Source organism: Homalodisca vitripennis, chromosome 1, assembly GCF_021130785.1.
Source record: "Homalodisca vitripennis isolate AUS2020 chromosome 1, UT_GWSS_2.1, whole genome shotgun sequence".
NCBI classification, from domain to species: domain Eukaryota; kingdom Metazoa; phylum Arthropoda; class Insecta; order Hemiptera; family Cicadellidae; genus Homalodisca; species Homalodisca vitripennis.
In genome coordinates this window covers 87,172,462-87,199,729 of record NC_060207.1, presented here as the reverse complement: position 1 = coordinate 87,199,729, position 27,268 = coordinate 87,172,462, and the positions used below count along the sequence as shown (strand labels likewise).

Below are 27,268 nucleotides of genomic sequence, written 5' to 3'. Positions count from 1 at the left end.
ATTTGCTTTATGTTTCTAAATGCATAAATAAGCTAAATTTTAAGGTAACCATGTTATTTTAGCTCTACTAGTTACTTTTTACTTGATGTTCAAACTCATGGTGTATAGAATTTGATTCGAGAACAGGTCACACAGTTGTATTAATGGTTGAGCAATTTTTCTTTTTAATTTGTATTCTTTTGTTAGTATTAACTTAAGTAATATTAAACCTGATACATAGTTGTTCAATTTTTAGTGGACCTTTTATAACTGCTACATTTGAAAAAATATGTGGGTTTATTATTAACTGTTCAATCAACCACTATTAAATTTTAACTATTCATATCAACTCGTTATTTGGTTGTTATTTTCAAGACCAGATTATATTTATCAAGGTAAGTGTTCCAATTTACACCTCATCTACAAAATATCCATTGTAGCTAGTATTTGGTGAATGATGTCATGTATATAAACTTGTGAGATTTTCTCAAAAGATATCTATGGTGGGAAGGGTTGATTTAATGTGCATGTTGAGTTCAGTCCAGTTCACATTCCGCTCAGTGCAATGTCTGAAACGTGACACTGTAATAGACTTGACTCCTGAAGTCTAGAGTCCATGTCTGTCTGAAAAGATCCAAAAAAAGTTGGTGATGAAGACGTTCAAAAATGAACTTCTTGCATTGTTTAGACATTAGAGACACCTAGACTATAAAAAAAGGGCTGTCTGGTTTACCAACAGACATATCCATTGTAATCCAGTAGATGAGGTGTTCTCATTGTCTCATTAGATGCACAGTTGGATCCAGTTTTTTATGGATCCCTTCAACTGGACGTGGATTTCAGATTCCAGGGCTCAAATGTGTGACAGTGTCAGATTTTAGACACTGCAGTAAACTGAAGGTGAACTAGAGCTGAACTCGAACATTCACACTATTCTCATGTTGGCGAAGGCGAGATAAAGATAAAAGCAGTTAATGCTCTTAGCCGTGAGATTCGGATGGAGTTTGTGCTATCTCAAAACCCACTTATAAATATTTATTGACCTCCCTGGGAATTGAAACCCATGATCTCTCGGTTAGAGAGCCGCAGCCTTACCCCTACCCTGGCAAAGGTATGAAAAATAAATAATCACAATCATGAAAAAATGCCAAAACTATCAGTGCTTTCCATTTATTGTATGTTATATGTATGTATGTATGTATATATCTATTTATAAAGGTGGACTGTTTTTTGTTTAGTTTAATTTTATCTATACACTTTTTTTCTGAAAATGTATATGTAAAGCCTAACAAATATAGAAGCAATGTATTTTCTTTGTTTGTAATATATATCACTTATTGAAATGAAATAACTATTTATATATATTCATATATAAATATAGTATAGTATATTCATATGCCCCTTAGGGCATAAATACTTGATGATGGTGCAGGTATTTGTTGATGATTATTTGTAAGATACTGTGTAAATGTTGCACAAATATTTTCCCATACTGCATTAGTATTGGATATAGATTTCTTGCAGCCCTAGATAAGATATGGACTGAGCCCTTTTCTTCCACCACCACGTGTTAGAAATTGCCTTGTTACATCTTTATATATATATATATATATATATATATATATATATATTTCTCGTACGCGTGTGTATGTCACTGAACTCCTCCTATACGACTGGACCAATTTTGACAAAGTTTTTTGTGTGTGTTGAAGGAGATTCGAGAATGGTTTAGATTTACAACTCTGTCCAACTTTAACTGGTTAGTTAATGTTTTATTTATAAATTGTTGTTGATTTTGGAACGTTTTACCGTCGATTCGGCAGACTGCGCTACAACACATAATACAAAGTGAACTGATACTTAACAGCTGTTAATACTTTCAGCTGAAGTTCATAAAGAAGCAGAAACATTTGATTACATTTAAAATTTAGAAAATTATTATTGTAAAGTGCTTGATCAGTAGTGTAATGCAGATTACATAGAAGAAGTTATTGCCTAATTTAAAATCTAGATTGCACTAATGATCAATAAACTATCTAATGCAATGAAAATACTATTAAATGCTGTTATAAAAAACCATCTCATTGTACAAAGCCGTGAATGTTTGCATATAAGGTATTCGAATTTGGTAGATCGAAGGTAAATGAAAAGAGCCGAAAGAACATGACATTGCACCAAATTGTTTCTGAATATTTGAAATTTCGCAAATTGTGCTCACGTTGGATTCCTAGACTGCTTACTAAGGAACAAACAAATGAGAAGAATGCATTGTGCTCTTAAGTTTCTGGTCTGATATTATGAGGAAGGCGATACAATTTTAAAGAACATTGTCACAGGTGACAAGATATGGGTTTCTCACATAACCCCAGAAACGAAACGTCAGTCAATGGAATGGGGCCACATTACTTCAGTGGTTAAAGTCAAGTCCAAACAAACAGTATCAGCTAACAAGGTTATGGCAACTGTGTTTTGGGATGGATATGGAATATTGTTAGTCAAGTTTCTGGAATGAGGAAAAACAATAAATGTAGCCGCTTATTGTGATACTCTGACTAAACTGTGACGTGCAATACAGAATAAGATTGTGGCCTATTGACATCTGGAGTTCTCTTGTTACATGACAATGCTAGACCTCATCCTGTCATCCAAACCCAAAATCTCATCAGATCATTTGGTTGGGAACGGATTTACCACCTGCCTTACAATCTGGACTTGGCGTCAAGCCACTTTCACTTGTTTCGCTACCTAAAGGAGTTTCTTGGCGGTAAGCGGTTCAACACTGATGACGAGGTGAAAGAAGTAGTTAAAGATTAGTTGGTACTTTGGGATTATACCGACCACACCCAGTATGAAGAACACAAAAATATAAATTTATAGAAACAAACATGATAGAACGAAAAAACAACTGTTTAATTACATAATTACAAGCATTTCCAGGTATTGTGATCGGTATTGTTGTCGCTGTTATCTTATCTTTCTCGATAATCCCGATTAGGGCAGGGCGCGGCATCACATGATTTGCACGGTACATAATTGCCTTTCCATTACAATTCAATTTATATTTCTGATCAGCCCCTCTAGAATTTGATATTTTACTGATAGGTACTATCTTGAGGGATGTTTTTCTTTCGTCGACATCAGCGCGGGGCAGCACCTTCGGTGCCGAAGCCCGCGCTGATGGCCGGAGGCACTTGCATTTTGGGTGGCGGAGTGTGATCAAGAATAAAAACAAGTTTTGAGTGTTTTTTCAATAAAGAGTTTAGTTTTAGTTTGGTAATGTTTGTTTTTGTTGAATTTTTGTGTTTGGAGAAATGTAGAGGTAAAACACGGAAGTACAACAAAGCGACGCACCAGCTGAACGGGCGGCGAGACTCTGCAATCACGTTATCTACTAGACCGCTCGACTTTGACCTCTGTCTGAGGGTGGGGAGGGGTTTGCGATAAGACAATTCCTGTTTTATATTGACGAAATATTGTTCTAACGCTAACCTAGTAATCAGTAGAAGCAAAATGTCAAATAACGATTCATGTCTGGGTGTGGTCGGTATAATCCCAAAGTACCGATTAGTTATACTCACAGGGGGGCAGTCTTATATGACATCGGCATTCAAAAGCTTGTAGAACGTTATAAAAAATGATTAAAAAAGTAGAAACTATGTTGAAAAATAAAGAAAAATGTCAGAAATAAAATAGGTTTCTTTGAAAATTCTGGTGTTATTTATTTTTGATAAGAAATCATACCTTACTTTCTGGATGACTCCTATTTCTTCAAGAATGTTCAACCAATCAACTGATATAATCAACATATATTGACTCATAAACATGTTCTAAAACTCTATAAACATTGTATCTTAATTGTAGAAAACAACTCTCTAAAGGTGTTGCCATCAATATGCTCACGATCAAGGGGAGTTGTTAAGGCCAAACATTTTTTTAGAAGATTTTTAAGTTTTTGTCTTGTTTGTGAAATTACCATGGTAGTTTTCCCTAAAGGTTGTAACACCGAGCAGATGTTGAGTGTCGAGTTCCTGTGTCCTTTTTGTGAATGGTTTTGTAGTTGTTGTTTTGCCATCATTTTTAAAACTCTGGAAGATAGGTGATATGTTATATTATAACGTACATTGTTATGAAGACAACTAACATGTGTTTTGGTAACTTTACAACAAAAAGTTAAATAGAGATGAAAGTTGAGTAATAAAAATCCAATTAGGTAAGTACTAAGCAAGTAACATTTCTTAGGTAACTTTAAAATTATTTGAATTGAAAATCAAGCATACAGGAGGCACACATCACGAAAGGAACTAGGGTTTGTGTTGCAATGCTCACAGTTCCTAGTCCTATCTTGGCTAACATTTTCTATCACATTATTCATGTCACAGGGACAAAAAGTTGAGAGAAAGTTGGAGTAAAACCAAGATTTGATATTATTTCACACAAGCAGATATACGTTGCATTTTGTTGAGTGAAATGTCAATCGAACATAAAGGTTTTATTGAGTGCTGAAAATCCTCACCATATAAGAAATATTGATTATATGAAGTTTTGTTTACTTTTGTTGCACATGATCCTAAAAAAAATTGATACTTATCGTATTGATGACAATTGTTTATAATCATCTTGAAAAATAAGTTGGGTTTAAATTTGATAAAGTTGATTTTGATGAAATGATTTATTCTTTATTGATTTATAATTTATTTAAGATAAAATTATATATATATATATATATATATATATATATATATATATATATAAACAGTTCTAATAAGTATATTGCTTGGTTTGCCTTACATAGGCCTAATGTTTTTGTTTTGATATAAGAACCTTATCAGTAGTTTGTGATAGTTTGCTATTGGAAACAGAGAATTAGGTCAGTTTAATCAGTTAATTAGGTCAGTTTAATCAGTTGAAGCTTAACTATGAACATCTGTATTAGTCATAGTTGTTTACCTGCTATTATAAATATTAGTAAAGATGTTTTATGTTGATGAGCCATTGTTTCCTGCCTCATGTTGACCACAGAACTAAAGCTAAGATTGCTGTAGTTGTTTCTAATATTTACTACGAGTACATGGTTTTGATACTTGTACTTATTATTAACTTTTCATGAGCATTGTCTGGAGATTTTAGTTTTTGTCCCTTCTTTAGCTGACTACTGTGGTTACTTATTTTCTAATGTAAATGTATTAAATTTTGTTTTACCAGAAGTATAAGGATACATGTAATGAATCAAGTTATTACCTTTTCACCATCAAGTCTTGTTCAGTCATATCGTCAAACCAATATGCTATCAATACAAATTCTTTGCAGTTTTTCGTCCCATGGAGAATCTAAATTGGCTGGAACATTTCCATGAAGGGTTTTCTGAAATCATGACTTTGTTACTCAACAGATGCATGTGTAAATGCATGGGTATTATGTATTTTTTTAAGATTTAAAAAATAAAAAAAATACAACCAGGGTCCTCGAAAGTTTTAGAACACTTTTTTAAGGTAATCAGGCCACAGTTTTAGGCGGCCATTAAAATTTAAAACTATGTGTATCTTAAAAACCAGCAATTTTCCTCTAGGATTATAAAAATAACTCCTTTTTTCTGAAGTTACTCAGGGAATATAATTGTATTTCTATTGAATAGACCTTTAAAATGACATGTCACAAGACAGGAGTTGCAATTTGAAAATTTAAAGTTACCCCCTTCTACCCCCCTTTGAAAAGAGGTTGAATTATTTTTTATCCTCAAAAAATCCAAAAAATGAATTTAATAAGTATGGTGAAGGTTGTACATTGATATCTTAACCAGTTTGGAACGTATCCAGGTGTATCAGGACTTAATTTATACCCTTAGATGTAAGGGGTTGTTTGCCCATAACTTTTGCTTGGATCTTTGTACAGATGTTTTGTTAATTTTAAAATGACAAGTCACAAGATAGGGTTTGCAATTTGAAAATTTAAAGTCACCCCCCTCTACCCCTCTTTGAAAAAAGGAGTATTTTTACCCTCCAAAAAGTATTTTAATAGGTATGGTGAAGATTGTACATCAGTATCTCAATTTGTTTGGAATATATACAGGCGTATAAGGACTTAATTTACACCCTGTATATATATATATATATATATATATATATATATATATATATGTAAATCTATTATTGTTATGGTTCTGTTTTTTATCTTGTTTTTGTTATAGTTATATATTTGTTACACCAATTTTATGTATTATGTTTATAGCTAACGTTAGCCATTACATGATTATTGTAATTTCATTCATGTTTACTCATTACGTCCTGTATTAATAATTATTTGTCACTACTATTTAGCCATCTTAAGTTATTGTATTATTTCAAAATGGTTATACCGTGGGAATTTAAATAAATAAATGATTATTTTCAAAAGAGATGACTATCTTAAATAATTTTCCTGGTTTAATTCTCTAAAATTAGAATTCATTGCTGCTATTAAGATGATTGTTGCATTATGTTTTTGTTCTAAGGTGATCTAAATATTGCAAAATTTAATTTTCAACAATTGCCAAAAAAAAGGTTTATATAATTCTGAAATTTTAACTGAATCATTATATTTCTATATTATATTATATTACATATTGATATTATGTTATATTTTATATTAATACCCTCACCATAAATTGACAAGTTGTTTTTTTGCAGGACCTTTTCCTATTTTATTATAAATAATGATCCATGTTGTATATATAATAAAAAATTTTAAGGGAATTTCACTTTCATATGATAAGTATAGTCCTCTTAGCCTATACCCATGGAACTGAAGCTTGGTCATAAAAGGAAAATGATGGTTAAGATGAAAATCATTGTTATTCATTCCTTGATCAATCTGTATAAGTAATTTTTAATGTAACATTATTTAAGAAAATAAGAATTATTTATTGTAAATGTGACTATTCTTCTTCTGTTGTATTCATGATCTTACAATATTATTTTCCTATTTTTACTAAGCCTACTTTAATTTAATAATTTGTGTGTTTTTTAGGTCTTCTGTCATCCAGTATTTTGTTTGTATTACAATGTAATGTACACTTGAACGTGAAGTATTATTGAAAGAATGTATGTTATTTTTCAGTTGTTATTCAAAAATATATTTTTTTACATTAAATTTAGCATCTACTGTACTATATTCAGGATATCTTCAGACAGACAAGGATGCTGCATTAATAAGAAGGTAAAATGGAGCTTAACCCAATACTTACATTTCCAGTATGTTTTCATCATGATCTAAGAGTTCAGTTATAACATTCATTATGTTTAATATATTATGCTTAATGTTTGTAACAATATTAATGTCCAGTTTCTGACATATATGTGAATCTTTTAGGAAAGCTTATCAAGTATCTTATCTTATACATAAGCGAAATATGTACAAAATCTGAATGTACACCTTATACAAAACATCAACATATATTTATCAAATAACAATAATATCTTTTACATTTTCAGTAATGTCTCCAAAATTTGATGAAATATGTTCAAGAATGGTTCATCATAACATCTTGTTTTTTATACACACACAAAAATGACTGAATGAAAGTTGTTTTTATTGGATTCAAGTTTAGCTATACAAAACTCAGATTTTGTCCACCACCACCGATTGAACTGCTGGTATAGTGAACTTGTTGAATATTATTATTATTATTACACTTCCACCTTGTGTGTAGTAGTGTGAACAAAATAAGAACATAGTTGATTATCTTCCACAATTACATACTTAATGTCTCCATCTGATACAGATGAAGTCACTCAGTGCAACAATACAGTAGGCTCTTGGTAATGGGACATTTTTGGTCCGACAATGCCTCAGCAGTAATGTCTCTCATGAGTGCGAGAGAGAGAGGAGCAGGGATGATCCATTTCTCCTGACAAAACTTAAACCCAATCTGCTGTTAGTATATATTGTGTATGATACAGTAATAATAAATAGTCTACAGTTCTTTCACTTTAGTATGTACAAGTTGGTTGTTTTGATTACACTGTAGTATATTGATTGTGCTTGTGTTCTGTGTTAACAATGGGTCGTCATTTGACTAAAATCATAAAACTTTTTTTATTCAGAGACATAAATGCAGAGCATCACTGGCAATTTTAAGCAGTATTTATGGGATTGTACAGCATATTTATGGTATTTTAAAAATAAAAATGAGATTGAAAAATGTATGAAAATGTTCACAACTGAACCTGGGAACAACAATTATACTGAATACAAAATCAGCTTATTGCAATTTTGTCGTAATGGTAGCAATGGCCGAAAACTTCTGCATAACTTCACTGAACCTAACACTAGAGTCCAAAACCATCCCTCTTCAAAAGTTTATATATATATATATATATATATATATATATATATATATTATAATGAGTGCTAGATACCCAAATAGGACAGGAGAATCCTGTAATTTTATATATATATAATTTCAATAAACATTGAATTACAAAAAGTACTTGCTCCGCCGGGACTCGAACCCGGATCTCTCACTTGCCGGGTGAATGTGCTACCATTACACCACAGAGCCCTTACTTTTTACAATTCAATTATATTGCATTTGGCCGTATCTGTCACATTTGCGTTTAAATAACCAAACTAACACACACACACACATATATATATATATATATATGTGTGTATATGTGTATATATGTATATATATATTGATAGTTGGATATCCTCCTGCCACAAAGAGGATTCTCCTATCCTATTTGGGTATCTGGCACTCATATTGAAGTTAAGTTACGACTGGCTTGAAAAGAAAACCAAATCAGAAGAAACCAGGTTGGAGAAGATGCTCCAAACCAACAACTGATGGGGCTTCTTAGCTTACAAAACCTTTGAAGTCATCAGAATTAGAACCTAGCCCATGATGTTAGCTCCATATGTCATCATTCTGATGGGAAATTTCAATCAGCGGTCCCTTTCATACCTATTCTCCCCTTTTCCTGTTTTCCTTGCATATGGCTTCTGAGGATAATACAATAAGCAATAAAACTGAATTCAGGTTTGAAAGTTTTTCCTCAGGAACCTTTCATTTGAATCTTTTGAATGTGTGCCAGTGGAATATGCCACTGTATCAAATAACATTTATAATTTAATATCTGACTATCAAGTAATTTAATTCTAACTACCTCTTGATATAACAATGATATCATGTTGTGTGTACAAGTGCTGCTGTAGTTACTGGATAATAATAAAATAATACATGGAAGCAATAGTTTTAAATTATTTTTATGTACCAACAACTGAGATGGATAGGAGAAAGTAGAGTGGAAATATAAGAGAAAATTATTGAGAGACAGTGGTAATATACACTTAACTCATTACTGTCCACTTAGTGCATAGTTGGTTGAACTTATAACAGGATAATAATATTATATCAATTAAAGTTTCTTTATCTACACTAGAAAAACACAGTCGTAGATGTGAGGAAAAACCAGAATGAGTATTCCATGTTTTGAGACAACACCATGTTTTCGAGACAGGTATTGTTTTCTTACTATATAGACAGCAATCATAAAACTTTACTTATTATGCTTTGCTATAAGCTTATAATATTTATCAATTTATTAAAATAAATTATTTGTTGTTCAACAGCACCCAATTCGGTGCTACCAGAATGCCTCAAGAGGATAGAGAAGCTGTCAGGGAAGAAAGTCAAATTCTACGAACTTGATATTGGTGACAAAAGTGCGCTATCAAAAGTTTTTTCTGAGGTACAGTTGAACAAATGGTTATTATCTAGATGCATTTTAAATATCACTAAATATAGGAATTACCTCATTTGTTACAAAACTAAGTGTAAAGTAGGACTATTAAAAATAGGACGAAATAAAAGTAGACTGAGGACCAGTGGTTTAATGCTCTCTCTCTCTCAACTACGTATCTCATGTGTCAACTTTGCCCAACCAATAGTATATATTCATATCAATCACCTTTACTCTCTTATAGATTAATGGTTTAAAGTTGATGGAATTGTAATTTCTTGATTACAGAACAAAGTCAGTTGTGTGATCCATTTTGCCGCACTGAAGGCTGTGTCCGAGTCATGTCAATTGCCTCTATTGTATTACAGCAACAACATAACGGGTTCAATAACGTTGTTAGAGGTACGGTATGTCAATTTATTTAGACGTTTACTGTGACTTAATGTTAGTGTGACAGATTGATAATTAAGGGTTGCAAGTTTGGTATTGGCACTCAGGTACTTCAATACAATTAATTTATTTGCACATAATTCTTGAACAATTTTTCATTGGAGCATCATTGTGTAAACATATATAATAGCTTAGGAAATACAAAATTGTAATAATACAGTAAATTAATTCATAGGAATATTTAACTGTGTACAATACACAGAAGGAAATGTCCCTGGTTATAATAAGCTAATGGTCAACCTATTTCTAATACAGTACAGTAGTGTATTTGTTCAGTAATAGTTCTTCTAGAATGAGTATTGTGTATTTGTCCAACACTGAATCTTTAGTAACATGTAGGATTTTTATGCAAAGATCTCTACATCCTTAAACTTTAAACTTATAAGGATGGTTGAGTAAATATTTTAATTTACAAAACAATGGGTGAAAATGTGCCCTGTAACCACATACCTACATACTACAATTAACAAATGTTTATAATTTAAAACTTTGTTGAGGTCAGAGATTTTTCCAACACAGTGTCTTCCACACATGCCTAAGAACAGACACAATCACAATATAAAATGTTCTGTGTTTATAAGTGAAATGAATTTTCAAAACAAATTTAAAAGATAATTCGTAAAGCCCCTCCTGAAGAGTATTTAACATTATTTTATAATAAATAGCCTGTATCTGATGTAAGTCTCGGACAGCAGAATTTTGTAACGCTGGAAATTCAAAGACACTAGTTCACCTCTGTGATAAGTGTCTAACTTTGTAGAGTTTGTAAGTGTAGTAGCTATTTGGTGTCACTTTAAAATGTAATGTTTTTCTTGTACTTTGTTTTTTGTTTATATCACAATGTAATCTCATTTCTGGATAGCCCTTGTATTTTGGTCTAAGGAAATAAAATACAGAATTATAGAAAAATACCAAAAAACATGTTGAATTATGAGGATTTAATTTTTACTGAAATTTTATTGTGAATCAATGACAATATCAAACTTCCATTCGCCGATGATACTAATGTAAATACAGTAAATTGATTTTCTTTGTATAGTGATCTACCAGATTGTTGAGTTGGATAATTCATACATTTAAAATTTGATTGCAGGTTATGAAAGAAAACAATGTCAAGAATATTGTGTATTCTTCATCATCTACAGTTTATGGGATTCCACAGTTTCTGCCATTGACAGAAAACCACCCGACTGGTCAAGGTTGTACAAATCCTTATGGGAAGTCAAAATACTTTGTAGAAGAAATACTTAAGGACGTTTGTCTTGCAGACAATGTAAGTATAGGCTAACTGTGGTTAAACCTGTCATGTAATGTATTTATAGTAAGAGAAACTATATAAGAACACCATCAGTTCCCATTATTTATCAGATGGTGTTTGAACCAAAGTTCAAAATAATTACAGATTTTTTGATTTGTATGCTTGGCTGTATAGTATAATGTATTAAACTAGCTATTGCAATGTCTGGTTAATCCTCTAGATAGCATGTTTTATTTAGATACATCATCCTGACTGTGTCTACCCTTAGATGTGTGACACACTCATTACTAGAGAAATTGCACAGGCATTCTGTCCATATAGTATATAGTATATATATAAGTAGATATACACCTGCCGATTCTAGACCACTTTCGGAGCCAACAGAAAATCAAGGGAAAATACTGTTTAAAAGGACAATAAACGAATCTGTAAAATCAAACAGTAACTCACGAATAAAAAATTACCGAATCTATAGCTGTTTGCTTCTACTTGAGCAGTTTTTAATGTAAAATCTCCTTAGAATCAATCTATTGGTCTGCTACGAATAAACTATAAATTAAAACTTATAAACGGAAATGATGGAATTTGGTAACAATCACTCGAGAAGTTGAGGGAATTGCCAACATCTTCATTGTTTGACGAGGTTCTTCATTTAATTTCTCCAAATGTACTATAAAATCATCGAGGATGTCTGGCTTAAAATCGTAGACAAATTCAACATCCAGATAATGAAAAAATACAGGTAAAATCTTCTCATAATAAACGTGTGTATCGATACCTACAAACCTAATGTATTCTTTGAAAAGGAAAATAATTTTTTCAAGGGTTATGAGAGATAAGTAAAAGTTTTTATTTATTTTCCTAAACTCTGTAACAAATTTTTGTTTGTTTTTCACCTCCGTATTGTAATTTTGTAAGCAGATTATTCAAATGTGTTAGTTTATTTCGAAATTTCTTAGGTTTAGGTCTTTCGTACAAAATTAAATTACAATCTCTACAAACTAAATATTTTTTATCAATAATTTCTCCTCTATTATAACACTTGTAACAGTTGGCATTATACTCTTCCATTTAAACAAAAAGAGTTTTTTATAAATGGAGATTATGGAACTAAGTCTGCCGAGATATAAATTTTTCAGCACAAATGTTTATGTTTACATTTCTACAACAGAGATAAATAGAAATAATTTCATTCTATTGTACAACTATTTAGGATATTTTGTCTATGATTACAAAGATTATTACGGAAGAAATCAAGATTTTTCATCAGCGAAAGAGTATATTTTTGAAGTTTTAGAAGGAATGAAAGAGAATAATTTGAACATCATCAATTATTGTTAAAGACATACAAAATGAGTGCTGTTAGTGTGCGTGTTTTTGCGATATCTACTTAACTTCTAAGAAATTGGGAATGGGAGAAGAAGAAAGGTATCATATATTTTATTTCAATCAACTGTAGATTTGTGACGTCTGCTTTTCAGCTGATAGCGTTTGTACCACTAACGCTTGACCTCGAATCTCATTTTATTGAAACATGTGAGAGGCGTTTGTGTCACTAACGCTTGACCTTGGTTTGCTCACGCCGTGAACAATGACCTTGCTTTGCTCACGCTGTGTGCGACAATGAAATCATTGTAAAAACACTTAATTCTGTATTACAAATGAACACTTTACATCACTATTTTCACACAATGTTTTTATCACAGTTTAGAATGTCTACACAAATTCAACACACAATCTTCTTGTAATGTCTTTCTTCGAGAATATAATAGAAACTTATTAAATATGAAGGACAACGCCCAGTGGAACACTTCACTTCACTTTTAACAAGAAACACAGAACATCACACAATCTTCTTACTTCATATAAAGTCTATATCTTCTTTCTTCAACTCATAAATACATTAGAATCTTCTAAATAATGATATATCTTGTTAAATTTCGTTAAAATAGAGGAGGATCACACATGGCTAGCTATGCGTGGCCAACGCCCAGCAAGAGATGAAGACGAGATGTAGTGTTACCAACATGTTAAAATGAAATGTCTCAATTCCCTAGAACTGTTATAGTTTCCAATGTATATTAAATAAGTGAATATCAATATTTATTTCAAACCTTGTTGTTCAAAAACCACTCAGGTACTTTTAAAAATAGTGAAAAAAGTTAGAAAATTGTACTAATTTCGGCATTTGTGGTCAATAATAAAGCAAGATTTAGCTATGTCGGCGTTTTAGCAGAAAAAGATGGCAATAAAGCTGTTTATTTTATTAAAGGACCTTTTAAAAAATTAGTTTATCGAATTGAACAATAATAAAGAAAATTTAACGAAAGAAGGGTTTATTTTGATCCCGTACAACGGTTTAAATATTGTCTACTATCCGATTAATAAACCAATTATAGAGATAAAAACAGACGGTTTAACTTCTTTTAACGGTCATACTTTTCCTAAAATTGTTACACTAAACGCTTTAGATATTTTTACAAATAAGGACGATATTATTTACAAAGAAGAAGACAGAAATTGCGCTAAAAATCTTAGAATGGACAAGATAATTGGAGATATTAAGGTAAAAAATTGTAAAAGATTAGAAGATTTACAAGAAGGATTAGAACTACAAATAACTGCTTTATCTACAATAATTTATAGAAAAACCGAAAGATATATCTTAAAATTCGAAAATGTAGAAGATTGTTACATTTCTAATTACTGGCTAGAAAAAGAAGTAAAAGATAGGAATATTGATCTAAATTAAAAATTAAAAATAAAGTTAGACAAAATTAAAACAAATCCAAACAAACATGCAGAAAGGTTTGTATTTGTTGGGTAAAATTAGTCCAAAATGTTAAAAAGAATAGAAAGACGTGTTTAGAATTTTAAATGTTGTCTTAATCCACTACCATACTTAGAACTTCTAAATCTGTATTTATAGAGTCTTCCTCCAGAAATATTTTGTAAATCGTTAGAATCTACATCAATTGTGCTGTTAACAACTTTTTTTAATAATCTCTAATATTTTATCTTCGTCTTCTGTATCTAATGTAAAAGAATCTGATTCTGTATTGTTTAAAATATTTACAGAGCTTTTACTATTTTTAAACTGTATTTCTACGAGTTCTGGCTTATATTTTTCATCTAGAAGATTGTATAAACTTGCTCTTAAATTCTTAAAATCTGTCTCGACATTTTGTATTAATTCTAAAATTTTATTATTTCTTTCTTCTTCGATTTTATCTTTTTCGCTTTGTAATAATGTTAGTGCTCTATCCATTTATTAAGAAAAAAATTTGGAGCGCGGAACGTGAACGTGAACGTGGAACGTAACAAGAACGTAAATTTTGTGTTTTACGTTTAATTTAACGTGATTTTACATGTAAATTCGTGTTTTTAAACCTAACTTTCACTATTTTTAAAAGTAGCTGAAATTTTTTAACTCAACATTTTGAACAAAAATGCAGTAATTTTAGTAAAACTTTGCTAAATTTAGTAGAATTCTAGCAAAATTTTGCAAAAAAGTAGATTTTTTACAGGTAGCTGAAAAGTAGCATAGCAACCCTCCTTTCTTACCTATTTGAGCTAAGGCGAAAGATGTTGCAGAGGTGTTAGAATATAAAGATACGAAGAAAGCAATTAAAGAACATGTTAAAGAAAAATATAAAAAAGCTTCGAAAACATACATTCTGAAGGTAGGGGTGATTCGCCCCCGCCTTCAAACTTTCAAAAAAACACTGTTTTCATTAATGAAGCAGGCATATATTCTTTAATCTTGAAATCTAAAATGAAAATAGCAGAAATGTTTCAAGATTGGCAATGTATTGAACAAAAAGGTATTTTTGCGGAACAACTTATTCGTTCGATATTACAAATATTTATAGAAATATCTTTAATCCCAAGTTCGTTATTATAGGTTTTTAAACAGGTAGACAGAATAATCAAGAAAAAAATCCTTCAAAGTTTGATAGTTTGAATGTAAAAAATATCAGAGTAAAATTGAACGGTTCTTATTATCCAGATGAATTACAAAATTTAAACATTTCAGGAGGTCTTTTCAGAATCATGTATCAGATGTATCAAGATTTTAAGAAAGTTTACTGTAATAATAAGGAAATGTATTACAATCCTAAAGAATTTTTAGCGAATAAACCTATTTATGTTATTGATACAACAAAGAGTTTGACAAATATTTCTGGTTCAAAGAACGATATAATTATCAATATGGATTTTCAAAATGCTGTTACAAACGCGATTTGTTATGTTGTTGTTGTCTCTGAGAAATTTTTAGCCTATGATGTGATTAAGAACGATATTAGAGAAATTCAGTAAAAATCGCGTTATTTTCGCTATTATTCGTCGGATAGTTTTAAAACTTTACAGAATTGTTAAAGACATTGATAAAAGTATTCATTTTAAATTGCATTAAAAAACTTTGAAAAATAGGGATGATATTAGGAAAAAACTATTTCAAGGTCATGGACCGGAAGTGATGATTTAAAAAAATACTTTAATATTTACTGATGCTATATACCAAATTTCATCAAAAAAGCTCCAATAGTTCTCGAGATATAAGAGTTTAAAGACAAGGGATGATTGGGGTAGATTTTGAATTTTTTGTTATTTTCATGAAATTTTAAGTTGAACTCGCTTGTTTTTGAAGTTTCAGATTTTTCTGATAATTTTTTATATTTTTTTATGAACATTAAGAAATAGGGGATGATTTCACCCTTATGGATAAGTTAAGTCGAAAGAGTTAAGTATTTACTATATGTGTACCAAATTTCATTAAAATCGGTTGAGTGGTTTTTGAACAACAAGGTTTGAAATAAATATTGATATTCACTTATTTAATATAGCCTACATTGGAAACTATAACAGTTCTAGGGAATTGAGACATTTCATTTTAACATGTTGGTAACACTACATCTCGTCTTCATCTCTTGCTGGGCGTTGGCCACGTATAGGTAGCCATGTGTGATCCTCCTCTATTTTAACGAAATTTAACAAGATATATCATTATTTAGAAGATTCTAATGTATTTATGAGTTGAAGAAAGAAGATATAGACTTTATATGAAGTAAGAAGATTGTGTGATGTTCTGTGTTTCTTGTTAAAAGTGAAGTGAAGTGTTCCACTGGGCGTTGTCCTTCATATTTAATAAGTTTCTATTATATTCTCGAAGAAAGACATTACAAGAAGATTGTGTGTTGAATTTGTGTAGACATTCTAAACTGTGATAAAAACATTGTGTGAAAATAGTGATGTAAAGTGGTCATTTGTAATACAGAATTAAGTGTTTTTACAATGATTTCATTGTCGCACACAGCGTGAGCAAAGCAAGGTCATTGTAGTGTGAGCAAAGCAAGGTCATTGTTCACGGCGTGAGCAAACCAAGGTCAAGCGTTAGTGACACAAACGCCTCTCACATGTTTCAATAAAATGAGATTCGAGGTCAAGCGTTAGTGGTACAAACGCTATCAGCTGAAAAGCAGACGTCACAAATCTACAGTTGATTGAAATAAAATATATGATACCTTTCTTCTTCTCCCATTCCCAATTTCTTAGAAGTTAAGTAGATATCGCAAAAACACGCACACTAACAACACTCATTTTGTATGTCTTTAACAATAATTGATGATGTTCATATTATTCTCTTTCATTCCTTCTAAAACTTCAAAAATATACTCTTTCACTGATGAAAAATCTTGATTTCTTCCGTAATAATCTTTGTAATCATAGACAAAATATCCTAAATAGTTGTACAATAGAATGAAATTATTTCTATTTATCTCTGTTGTAGAAATGTAAACATAAACATTTGTGCTGAAAAATTTATATCTCGGCAGACTTAGTTCCATAATCTCCATTTATAAAAAAATCTTTTTGTTTAAATGGAAGAGTATAATGCCAACTGTTACAAGTGTTATAATAGAGGAGAAATATTATTGATAAAAAATATTTAGTTTGTAGAGATTGTAATTTAATTTTGTACGAAAGACCTAAACCTAAGAAATTTCGAAATAAACTAACACATTTGAATAATCTGCTTACAAAATTACAATACGGAGGTGAAAAACAAACAAAATTTGTTACAGAGTTTAGGAAAATAAATAAAAACTTTTACTTATCTCTGATAACCCTTGAAAAAATTATTTTCCTTTTCAAAGAATACATTAGGTTTGTAGGTATCGATACACACGTTTATTATGAGAAGATTTTACCTGTATTTTTTCATTATCTGGATGTTGAATTTGTCTACGATTTTAAGCCAGACATCCTCGATGATTTTATAGTACATTTGGAGAAATTAAATGAAGAACCTCATCAAACAATGAAGATGTTGGCAATCCCCTCAACTTCTCGAGTGATTGTTACCAAATTCCATCATTTCCGTTTATAAGTTTTAATTTATAGTTTATTCGTAGCAGACCAATAGATTGATTCTAAGGAGATTTTACATTAAAACTGCTCAAGAAAGTAGAAGCAAACAGCTATAGATTCGGTAATTTTTCATTCGTGAGTTACTGTTTGATTTTACAGATCCGTTTATTGTCCTTTAAACAGTATTTTCCCTTGATTTTCTGTTGGCTCCGAAAGTGGTCTAGAATCGGCAGGTCTATATCTACTTATATAAATATATATAAAACTATATAGAAAAGCTGATAATGATGGTAATATTATTACTAAATGTGAACGAACTTTGATAAGCACTTCCTCTCAAAAGCAACATTTTGTGAGATGAAATGGTGGTTTTATACTTGTTATAGTACCACAATAATAGCATAGCCCATATATAGAAAAGCTGATAATGATGACAATATTTATCAGTAACTGGGAATGAACTCTAATAAGCCTTTCCATTTAAAAGAAACATCATCGGATGAAATGGTAAGGTTTTATACTTGTTATAGTACCATTATGATAATAACCACTATATAGAAAAGCTGATAATGATAACAATGTTATCAGTAAGTAGGAGTGAACTCTGATAGGCACTTCCTCTCAAATAAACTTCTAGTGTTACAAGAGAAATTCCCATTAAATCTGTTGTTGACACAATAAGCAAACATAAAAAAATATGTTTATTAATCCCTTACAAATTTTAAAAATAAAAACAATATATTATATTATTTTTTTATAGTAAAAATATTTGTTTGTTTGATACTAATATTAGCAGTAACATGTCAGAAATGACAATTCTTAATTGGTTGTTTTAAGGTTTTTCCTAAATTTGTTAAGGTTTTTAAACACTTGATATGATTGTAAATATATAATGTTTTTTCCATTAGTTACAATTATTTGAGTGCCATGTATATATGAAATTACAACTACAAGAAGTACCAGGCAGTTTTAGGTGTTGTATGCTGCTTAGAATAAATTGTGATCACTGTCTTGCCCATGTGTATCTAAAAATACAGAGACAAAAGTAAAAATTTTGCAAGGGGTTTGTAAAAAATTAATGATTTCTGTAGAACTGCTAAGGATTAATTATTATTATTATTAGTCATTTTACTTGAAATATACAATATAGAATAAATATTGAAACTTACAGTGGAATTTAAATACACAATTGTTGATGCATTATTAGTTTCCTACGTCAAGCCCTGCACAGCTACGAAAATAATGATTATTTATTTGAGACAAGGCTGGTCCGGGATCACTCACCTGTTAAAAAATACTAACAATTTTAAAACTTGATGTGATAACAATCCATACTCCATGTTATTCACTTCTTCCCTTTGTAAATTATTTTTGATTTGAGTTTGGTAAAAAGTGGTCGGTTTGCACGGGAAGCTGGCAATAAGTGGTTAAAATGGGAGTGCATCCATGTTAGTTGGAACATACAAATGTGTGTGTGATTGCTGAATAATTCTTTCTAATCGCACAAGTATTTACATAGTAAATTTATTTTTAAGACTTGTTATTGTGATTATGCTTATTTATTTTTATGAGTGTAGATTTATTTTTTTTAAATCATGGGACGTAAGGTTAATTTTTTTATTATTGTTTGTCTGGAAAAAACATGACATAAATGAACATGAGAAATAAATGGTAGAGAGATTTTATCAAATTCTTATCCTGATTATGAGCAAGAATTACAACATGTGAATAGTAGTAAATCAGAGCAGTCAGAGAAGAATTTGTCCGAAAATTGCAGTCTATGGTCAAACCACCTGTTCTATAAGTAGGTGCATCTGAAAGAAATCAGAATTTTGATGCTGGGTTTATACTGGTAAATATAGCTTCCATAAGTGGTATGTACAAAAACCAGTGTCAAGATCCAATAGTACACCACAAGAAAGTATAGTAACAATTTTATCTATCTGGAGAAAAGATCTAGCCAAAGGCAAACTAATGTCATGGCTGAGATTTTTTATTTCCTACATGATTTAATTGATGTTTTAATACGCTACAATACTAATCAATACTTTGCAGTTATTCACTAGTCTTACAGCTTTGGATAGATGTTTTTTAAACAGACATTATTGAAATGAAAGTATTGTTCGTTGTCCTCTACATGACTGGGGTGAAAAAGGTAATTAAATCATCATAGATAAGCTGTGGAAAAATGATAGTATTGCCCCAGATTTTTTCTTGGCCAGAATTCATAATGTTAGGTGACAAAACCATCAGGGCTGCAAGAAAAGCAGAGAATATCCTAACTTGAATCAGACAAATATATGAGACATTTGTTCATACACAATATGCAAGTATGCAGTAATAGATGCTGATGGTCTTTTGAGGTGCTGTTGTTGAAACCATTATCAACATCTAAGTTTGTAGAAGCAGTCAATTGAGCATTTTTATGTACAATAGTTTTTGATATTACAGATAAGTAATACATTTTACAGTGTTTAAGGTGACATTCATGAAAAAAACAACTGGTTGTAATTAAGCTAAATAAATCAATTGAGTGGGTTTTGGAGATTTTATTTGGATTTCTTGAAAGCTGAAGAGTTGTACTTTAACTGTATAGTAATTAATTACGTTCAGATATTCATTTTTAGCGGCTGGTGGAAGTTTGGCCATTTTTTGATCTTGGACTTTCATCACTGCAAGGACTGTCTATTTAAGTGTGTTTTTTTAAATGAACTTTGTATAGACATCTTTGTTGTAACATACATTTTCACTTTTTGATAATATTTATTCTGGGTTTCAAAAAATCACAAATCTAAAGAAGTAAACTTTATTATTATGCTTTTATTGTTTTGTACAAAAGTGAATTTTATTGTATTTTTATGAAATTGATTTTTTACTTTAATCTAATATATTATAGACAGTGTAATTTTAAAAAACAAGTGCTGCTCAAAGCTTCATAGCAAGTAAAATCAAAGTATTTTTATAAAGAATAATACTTAATGTATCTTGTATATCCTGGATCTTTACTAAATTGTTTTTTACTTAAGAATTTTGTAAAACTTAAAACCAATAAACATGTATAAAACATTATAATCCTATTTTATTTATTTCTAAAAATGATCTCTTTTGATTAAAACAATATATAGGGTTATTAAAAAGTCTCAATACTATTCTTTGATATATAGCTGGATCGGTTTTTGCTGTAGGTAATCTAAAAGTATGCTTAAAACAGAAGAACGAACAGGTGTTGTCAGTGTCTGTTTGTGTGGGATGTCATTTTAGTGATGAACCTCTGCAAGGAGACCAACATGAACCTGCTGTTTGGTGAATTTTTCCTTTTTCTTGGTTAAACAAAAAATTCAGCAAATGGCCCAATTTCCACCACTACCACCTAGACAGAACCAGAACAATCAAAAGAAACACTGTATATTTTGTCCTCAGTGAAAGAACCGGTTCACCCAATACCAGTGTCATACCTGTTCACACCCATTTTTGCAAGAAACATACTGAAAACAGAACCTTTTCTTGTTAGCAATGCTTGTAAAGGAAAGAAAATATGGAATGAAGATATTGTAGTATTTAGATTGGCCAGATATCATAGATAAAGCTTTCAAAGATGTGTGGTTGGTCGTAGGTACCAGGGATAGAAATGAGCCACTGGCTGAAAGTAGTGTCTGCTCCAATTATTGTATGAAAATAAATTGCCTCCCCGAATAACATAGGAAGCTGGAGAGTTTTGGCTTAAAGATTATTAAGAAGAAAGAAATACCTGTGATGAAAGCTGCCACTTTCATTTCATATCCAACCCCTCAGCAGTCAATGACAAACTTTTTGCCGTGCTCTTCCAACAGTTTTAAGAAGAACGTTCTAAGATGTTTTCTCGACTCAATATTCAATTAAAGTATTGTTTTCAAGCTTCTATCTGCTATCATTAGCGATGATTCTTTAAAGTGCTAATGTCCCCGTTTCACCCTCGTCCCAAGGTTGTCAACCACTTTTGTAGGCAACAACATGAGTTTCAAACTTCACCCAAGTGGTTGTAACAACATTTAAAAATAAAACTGTGTGCAGCTTGAAGTGCATGCTAACCCCCCTGCCTCCCAACCCTTATACTATTATTTTGCAATTTTATTTAAGTACATAATGGGCATAATTTTATAGATGAATTTTTAAGTAGTTTTGTTATAAGGATTTTAGTTTACTGTTTAGATAATGTTTAGACTCCTGCTTATTGTTATAGACATGGAAAGTAATTTCCCTACGGTACTTCAACCCTGTTGGAGCCCATCCCTCAGGAGACATAGGGGAGGACCCGGCCGGCATACCTAATAATCTGATGCCTTTCATCGCTCAGGTAGCGGTGGGTCGAAGGGAACAACTGTTTGTGTTCGGAGATGACTATGATACTCCAGATGGCACAGGTGCTGTATTGGGGGGTTTCGTAGTTCTTATAATCTTCTTCTTATACATGACATTCTCCATATTCCATTCTTCGCATCTTTTAAGAGTAATATAATCTCCTTTATCTTTATCTAGAAAGTCCAACTCTGTCAATCGTTCTCTCTATCTCTGTCTCTGATGTGATTATAAATAATCTTTACTGTAAATAAACAATAACGTACATTCGTTTATGTTAGAATTTACTTACAGTTAGTTAAAGGGTTAAAAAATACCTTTCAAATCTAATAATATTTTGTGCAGGTATCAGAGACTACATTCACATCCAGGATTTGGTATTAGGTCACTTGTGTGCCCTTAAGAAGTTAACAGACCCAAAGCTGATAGGATTCAAAACCTACAATTTAGGAACTGGTTCCGGCCATTCTGTATTAGAGGTTTGTACAGAGATCAATAACTAGGATAAGTTATTTTCAATTCATAGAAAACCGTTACAAATAATTTAAACTTTCTTGTTAATGAACCTTTTGTTGTTTTACTGTATGTAATTAAGGATTATTAAGCATAGAGAAGGAATCTAAGTATTGAAAGTTAACGAATTGAAAGGAAGCCAGCAATACTCATATAATTGAGATTTTTGTGACAGTCTCAAATTAATATTAATTGACTAGTGATTTAAGTTGTGGCTTTGCATGTAAATTCAAAATTTAAGCTACATTCAATTAAGTATAGATATAGCTAAAGCCGGTGCATACTGGAACATGTCAAAATAGTAGAGTATGTGCAATAAATCTATTCATTAGCATGATTGTTGAAGCCGCAACGTCAATGAACCATGGAAGGGTTAATAAAGGCTTCTTCAGAGTAATGCTAGATATTAATTATTCACTTCTTGGTCTCTTGAAGTGTTTTCGTTGTTCGTTTCACATCTTAAGTATCCATGTTTTTAAGCTTACCTTTTAAAGCATAGTTGTTTTATCTGTATGACATAGGTGGTGGAAGCATTCAATAAGGCCAGTAAAAGATTGGTAAAGTACAAGGTGGTCGGCCGCAGGGAGGGGGATGTAGCAGTGTCATACTGTGACAGTAGTCTGGCCCGGGCTGAGTTGGATTGGCAGGCAGTGAAAACACTACAAGAAATGTGTAAGTATCCCTGGCATTATATTAAACCATAATCATGTTAACATTCCCAACAAGTATGTGATTCTAATTGAATTAAATGACCATGATAGTTAAAATTGATTAAATTAAAACTAATTAAATTGATTATTTCCATAACACTATTAATGAACATGACTTTTGCTGGATTAATACATTAACTGCTAACTGTATAAATTGGAGTTTTTCCCTTCACTGTATACCATACCTATGACTTCATGGTTTATTTTTCATCATTATGTTTAAAAAGCTTTATTTTGTCCAAAACCACTGATTACAAGTAAAAGTGTAACTAATCAGGTCTAATAGTGGGGAAATGTTGTTTTCTTGGTTAACAGCAAGATATGTGTTTTAATACAAATGCATCAACTATAACATCACCTGGCTAGTCCACTACGAGAAAGTTGTTAACCTCTCATTGGGGCTTCTTTACTGGAAATTTATCTTGTGTTTCAGCCTGCAAAGTGATGTTACACTGATTGTACGTAGTGCTCAATCACTTAGTAAAACGACTAATAAATTGTCTCACTCTTAGTTATCATGAATTGATCCTTGGATCAGATGTTACCCTACAGCACTGCTAACTCACACAATCTAACGATTTCACAAAATAGAAGGATTTATTTATGGAACTAGAATGACTTATTAACCTACAGTAGCTTTCAAAACTTTAAAACAACACCCAATGCTCAGAAAAATTAACATTTAGTTTCTATAACTAATTAAAAATTTTTAAAGGGGAATAATTGGCTAGTTCACTTATAAATGGACAACACAAGAATCACTGTTTCCAAGAGTATCTGTTCTTATATACAATCGAGGAAATACAATTTGTAATAAATTGAGTTTAAAAAGTAGAAAACATTATTTTTTGTTTTAATAATATACAAAAAATAATGTATATTATTATTATATAATCTTTCAATCTCAGTTACTCAGCTAAAAATTTATGTCACAAAAGGCAACATCCTATGAACAGTTATTTTTTCAGTTAAAGTAGTTTATTGTGTTCTATTAGAATGTAGCACAAACAGGAAAATTTGTGACACTGTCAGACCACTTCACTTGACGAGTTATATCTCAACAACCATGAGTGTTGAGCCAGTTTTCCTGATGCCGCAGTTAAATTGTTAATGATATATATATATATATAAATAAATATATATTTATATATATATAAATAAATAAATATATTTATATATATATAAATAAATAAATAAATATATATATATATATATATATATATATATATATATATGTATCATTTATATATACATTATTTTCTCTCAATAATCAAAAGCTTTGATGCACTATGTGACACTTTTTAACTGCACTATTACAATTTCTCATTATTATTTTTGGTTTGGTGTGGGCATATAACAGAATTGTAAATAATATAGAGATAAAATACTCCTATATATAACAAGAAATAATAAGGAGACATTTTAATAGTACAGTTAAAAAGTGTCACTTAGTGCTGATGCAGATGGTTGTTACGGAACATCAATGCTTTTGGTTATCGAAAGGAAGTAAGGAACGGATGATGTATTCATTTATTGAGTTTTTGTGCAGTTATCGTATTGGTAGATAGTGCTCTTGTTCAGAAACTTTATTTGTCCATTTCTCTGTCAAGTGGTCCAAATTAGATTGAGATGGTCATTAAAGATGATATATCGTTTGTTACACTTAATATTATCTCAATAATATAAATCACATTCTAAATACTGAAACTGTGTTTACAGGTGAGGACATGTGGAGATGGCAAATGAAGAACCCTAATGGCTTCCAAGGAAATTCATGAGACAAATCGAGTCTATCCACAATTTTGTTGTCCGTTATTATATATTTCTATTGACATCAGGGTTGTATGTACTTGTTACTTATACTTAAGACATTCCTTTTTCATTTACTTAATACAGTGGGACATCAATGGGTGCAATTCAATTCTATCAATGTTAAGCATTGAGATAGGTTTAGACACTGTAATTTATTAGTTACCATGATATGCTAGTCTACAATGAGGTATTGCTAAGTACAAAACAGGTCCAATTTAGTGATTAGGATTACAATAGTAAGACGCACAGACTGATTCCTCCAGTTTTAAATTCAAAATTTTTTTGTGATACAAGATATTTATTAGTTGTTAATTAAAGTTGTATCAATTGTGCATGTACCTCTTTGATATGTTCTTCCGTATCCTTAACTGTTTTTAAGCTCTTAATTTTTCATCTCATCATTCGGCTGAAATTAAAAGTACACCATATGTTCATTTGACTTTTACTATAGCTGGATTTATTGCCGCTTACTGAAAATACAAGTGCTATATGCTTGGATGTTCAGTATTTAGAGTAGGTCATACCATATACCTATAGTCGGCAATACAAAATTGTTAAATGACATTTAAGCATTGCTAGAAGGCAGGATTGTTTAATCCATTGGCATGCTAATTTTTAATGATGTTTTAGGCCTTATGAATCAATAATTTTCATGGTTTTGCTAGATTTACAAACAAACTCCAATAGGTTAAGATCTTTAGGAGAAATAGTTATGATACTTCACACTTTTTAAGTGTTTTAAATTGATTAAATTTAAAAATATATTTAACTTACTATATTGACCATTGTAAAATACATTATGTCACCCCACAAAAAAAGTTTTTGAGAAACAGTATTTTTTATATTAACAATATTTAACTTTTATTGCTAAGTAACATGGTATTTTACACTGCATCGACTACACTGTTTTAAATATCCAGAGCATGTAAATGCTGGTCCATATGACAAGAGAGACAAGGTATTATTCTTGAGCCCACTTATAACTTATATCCAACTTTAATTACAATTACAATAAAATATGTATTATTCCCAAACTAGCCATGTTCCAAAAATAAAGGTCGTACTGTTCTTTGTATTACAGTATTGAGTAAATTAGAAATTTTTGTGTGTGAGGTGATTGTGCACAACTCTGTTTACAATTTTCTTCTCTATGGTTTCAAGTATTTGACTAATCTAAAAATTTAGGCCTATACCTCAATTAGTATGTATTATGTAGTTAAACCCTGATGTACCGATGTCATGAGTTAAAAAATGTTGACCTTTAAAATTAGTTGATAATTCTTTACACTATGAGATCTTAAAAGTAAAAACACAAATGTATGTAAAATTAATTTACACTTGTTTAAAAAACAGATTTTCCAGCAAGTTTTATAGAGTACCTTAAATACTTGTATCAGCATTCAGTAATTAAAGGTTGTTGGTGGTATATAAAAAAAGTTGGGTTAAATATTTCAGTTGGAATTATTTTATTTATATTATATGGATTGCTTTCAGGGTTTGTTGTATAATTAGTTAGTTAAATGTGATTCTTTATTTATATACAAATGTAAATAAAGTTGTTATTGTTGGAAAGTTCTTTCAATGTTATAAAATCCTAAGGAATTGTTTAGTTTTAGGTAAACAAAACTATTTATCTTTCATTACCAAGCCTTAATTATATGGATTATCTTATATTGGGATTAAGTAATGGTTGAGGTAGCCACCTGCTCTTGGATAAAAGTTGATGGAGCAATTGTTTTAATGACTTTAGAGCAGTGTCATGAGGTTTCAGTCGTGGAGCCATAGTTGAAAATCCACAACACTGAATTTGTTCTGCCTCAATGATCATAAGTTTCAACACATATCTTTTTTTAGTCACTATATTGTACTAGAAATGTAGTTCTAACTGACTACTGTAACTATCCCATTTCAATATTCAGCCATTTTAAAACTGAGTGTCAAGCTGGTTGACTGCAACATGAGCACAGTGATCAAAGGTTAGGAGTTCAGCATATGTTGGATGTACTGGGGGTTTATTTGGCTGTCTATAAAGTAACTGATGTGCCTACTTTCAATAGTATATTTGCCAGCAGTGCCAAATAGACTATAGTAACATTGAGTAGTACTACTTCAATAATTAT

General features: G+C 30.9%; 1 protein-coding gene across 2 annotated transcripts in view; it reads left to right on the top strand.

Moving 5' to 3' along the window:
• LOC124366079 (UDP-glucose 4-epimerase) overlaps positions 1–26,720 on the top strand; it is a 32,530-nt gene extending 5,810 nt beyond the window's left edge. For both annotated transcript variants that reach the window (XM_046822321.1, XM_046822313.1), the window contains 7 exons: positions 9,589–9,707; positions 9,987–10,100; positions 11,242–11,421; positions 21,998–22,178; positions 22,459–22,592; positions 23,148–23,298; positions 25,056–26,720. In XM_046822321.1, coding sequence (XP_046678277.1) covers positions 9,589–9,707; positions 9,987–10,100; positions 11,242–11,421; positions 21,998–22,178; positions 22,459–22,592; positions 23,148–23,298; positions 25,056–25,114 — 938 coding nt within the window. In that variant the 3' untranslated portion in view covers positions 25,115–26,720. The remainder of the gene's footprint in view (positions 1–9,588; positions 9,708–9,986; positions 10,101–11,241; positions 11,422–21,997; positions 22,179–22,458; positions 22,593–23,147; positions 23,299–25,055) is intronic.
• Positions 26,721–27,268: the final 548 nt, after the last annotated feature.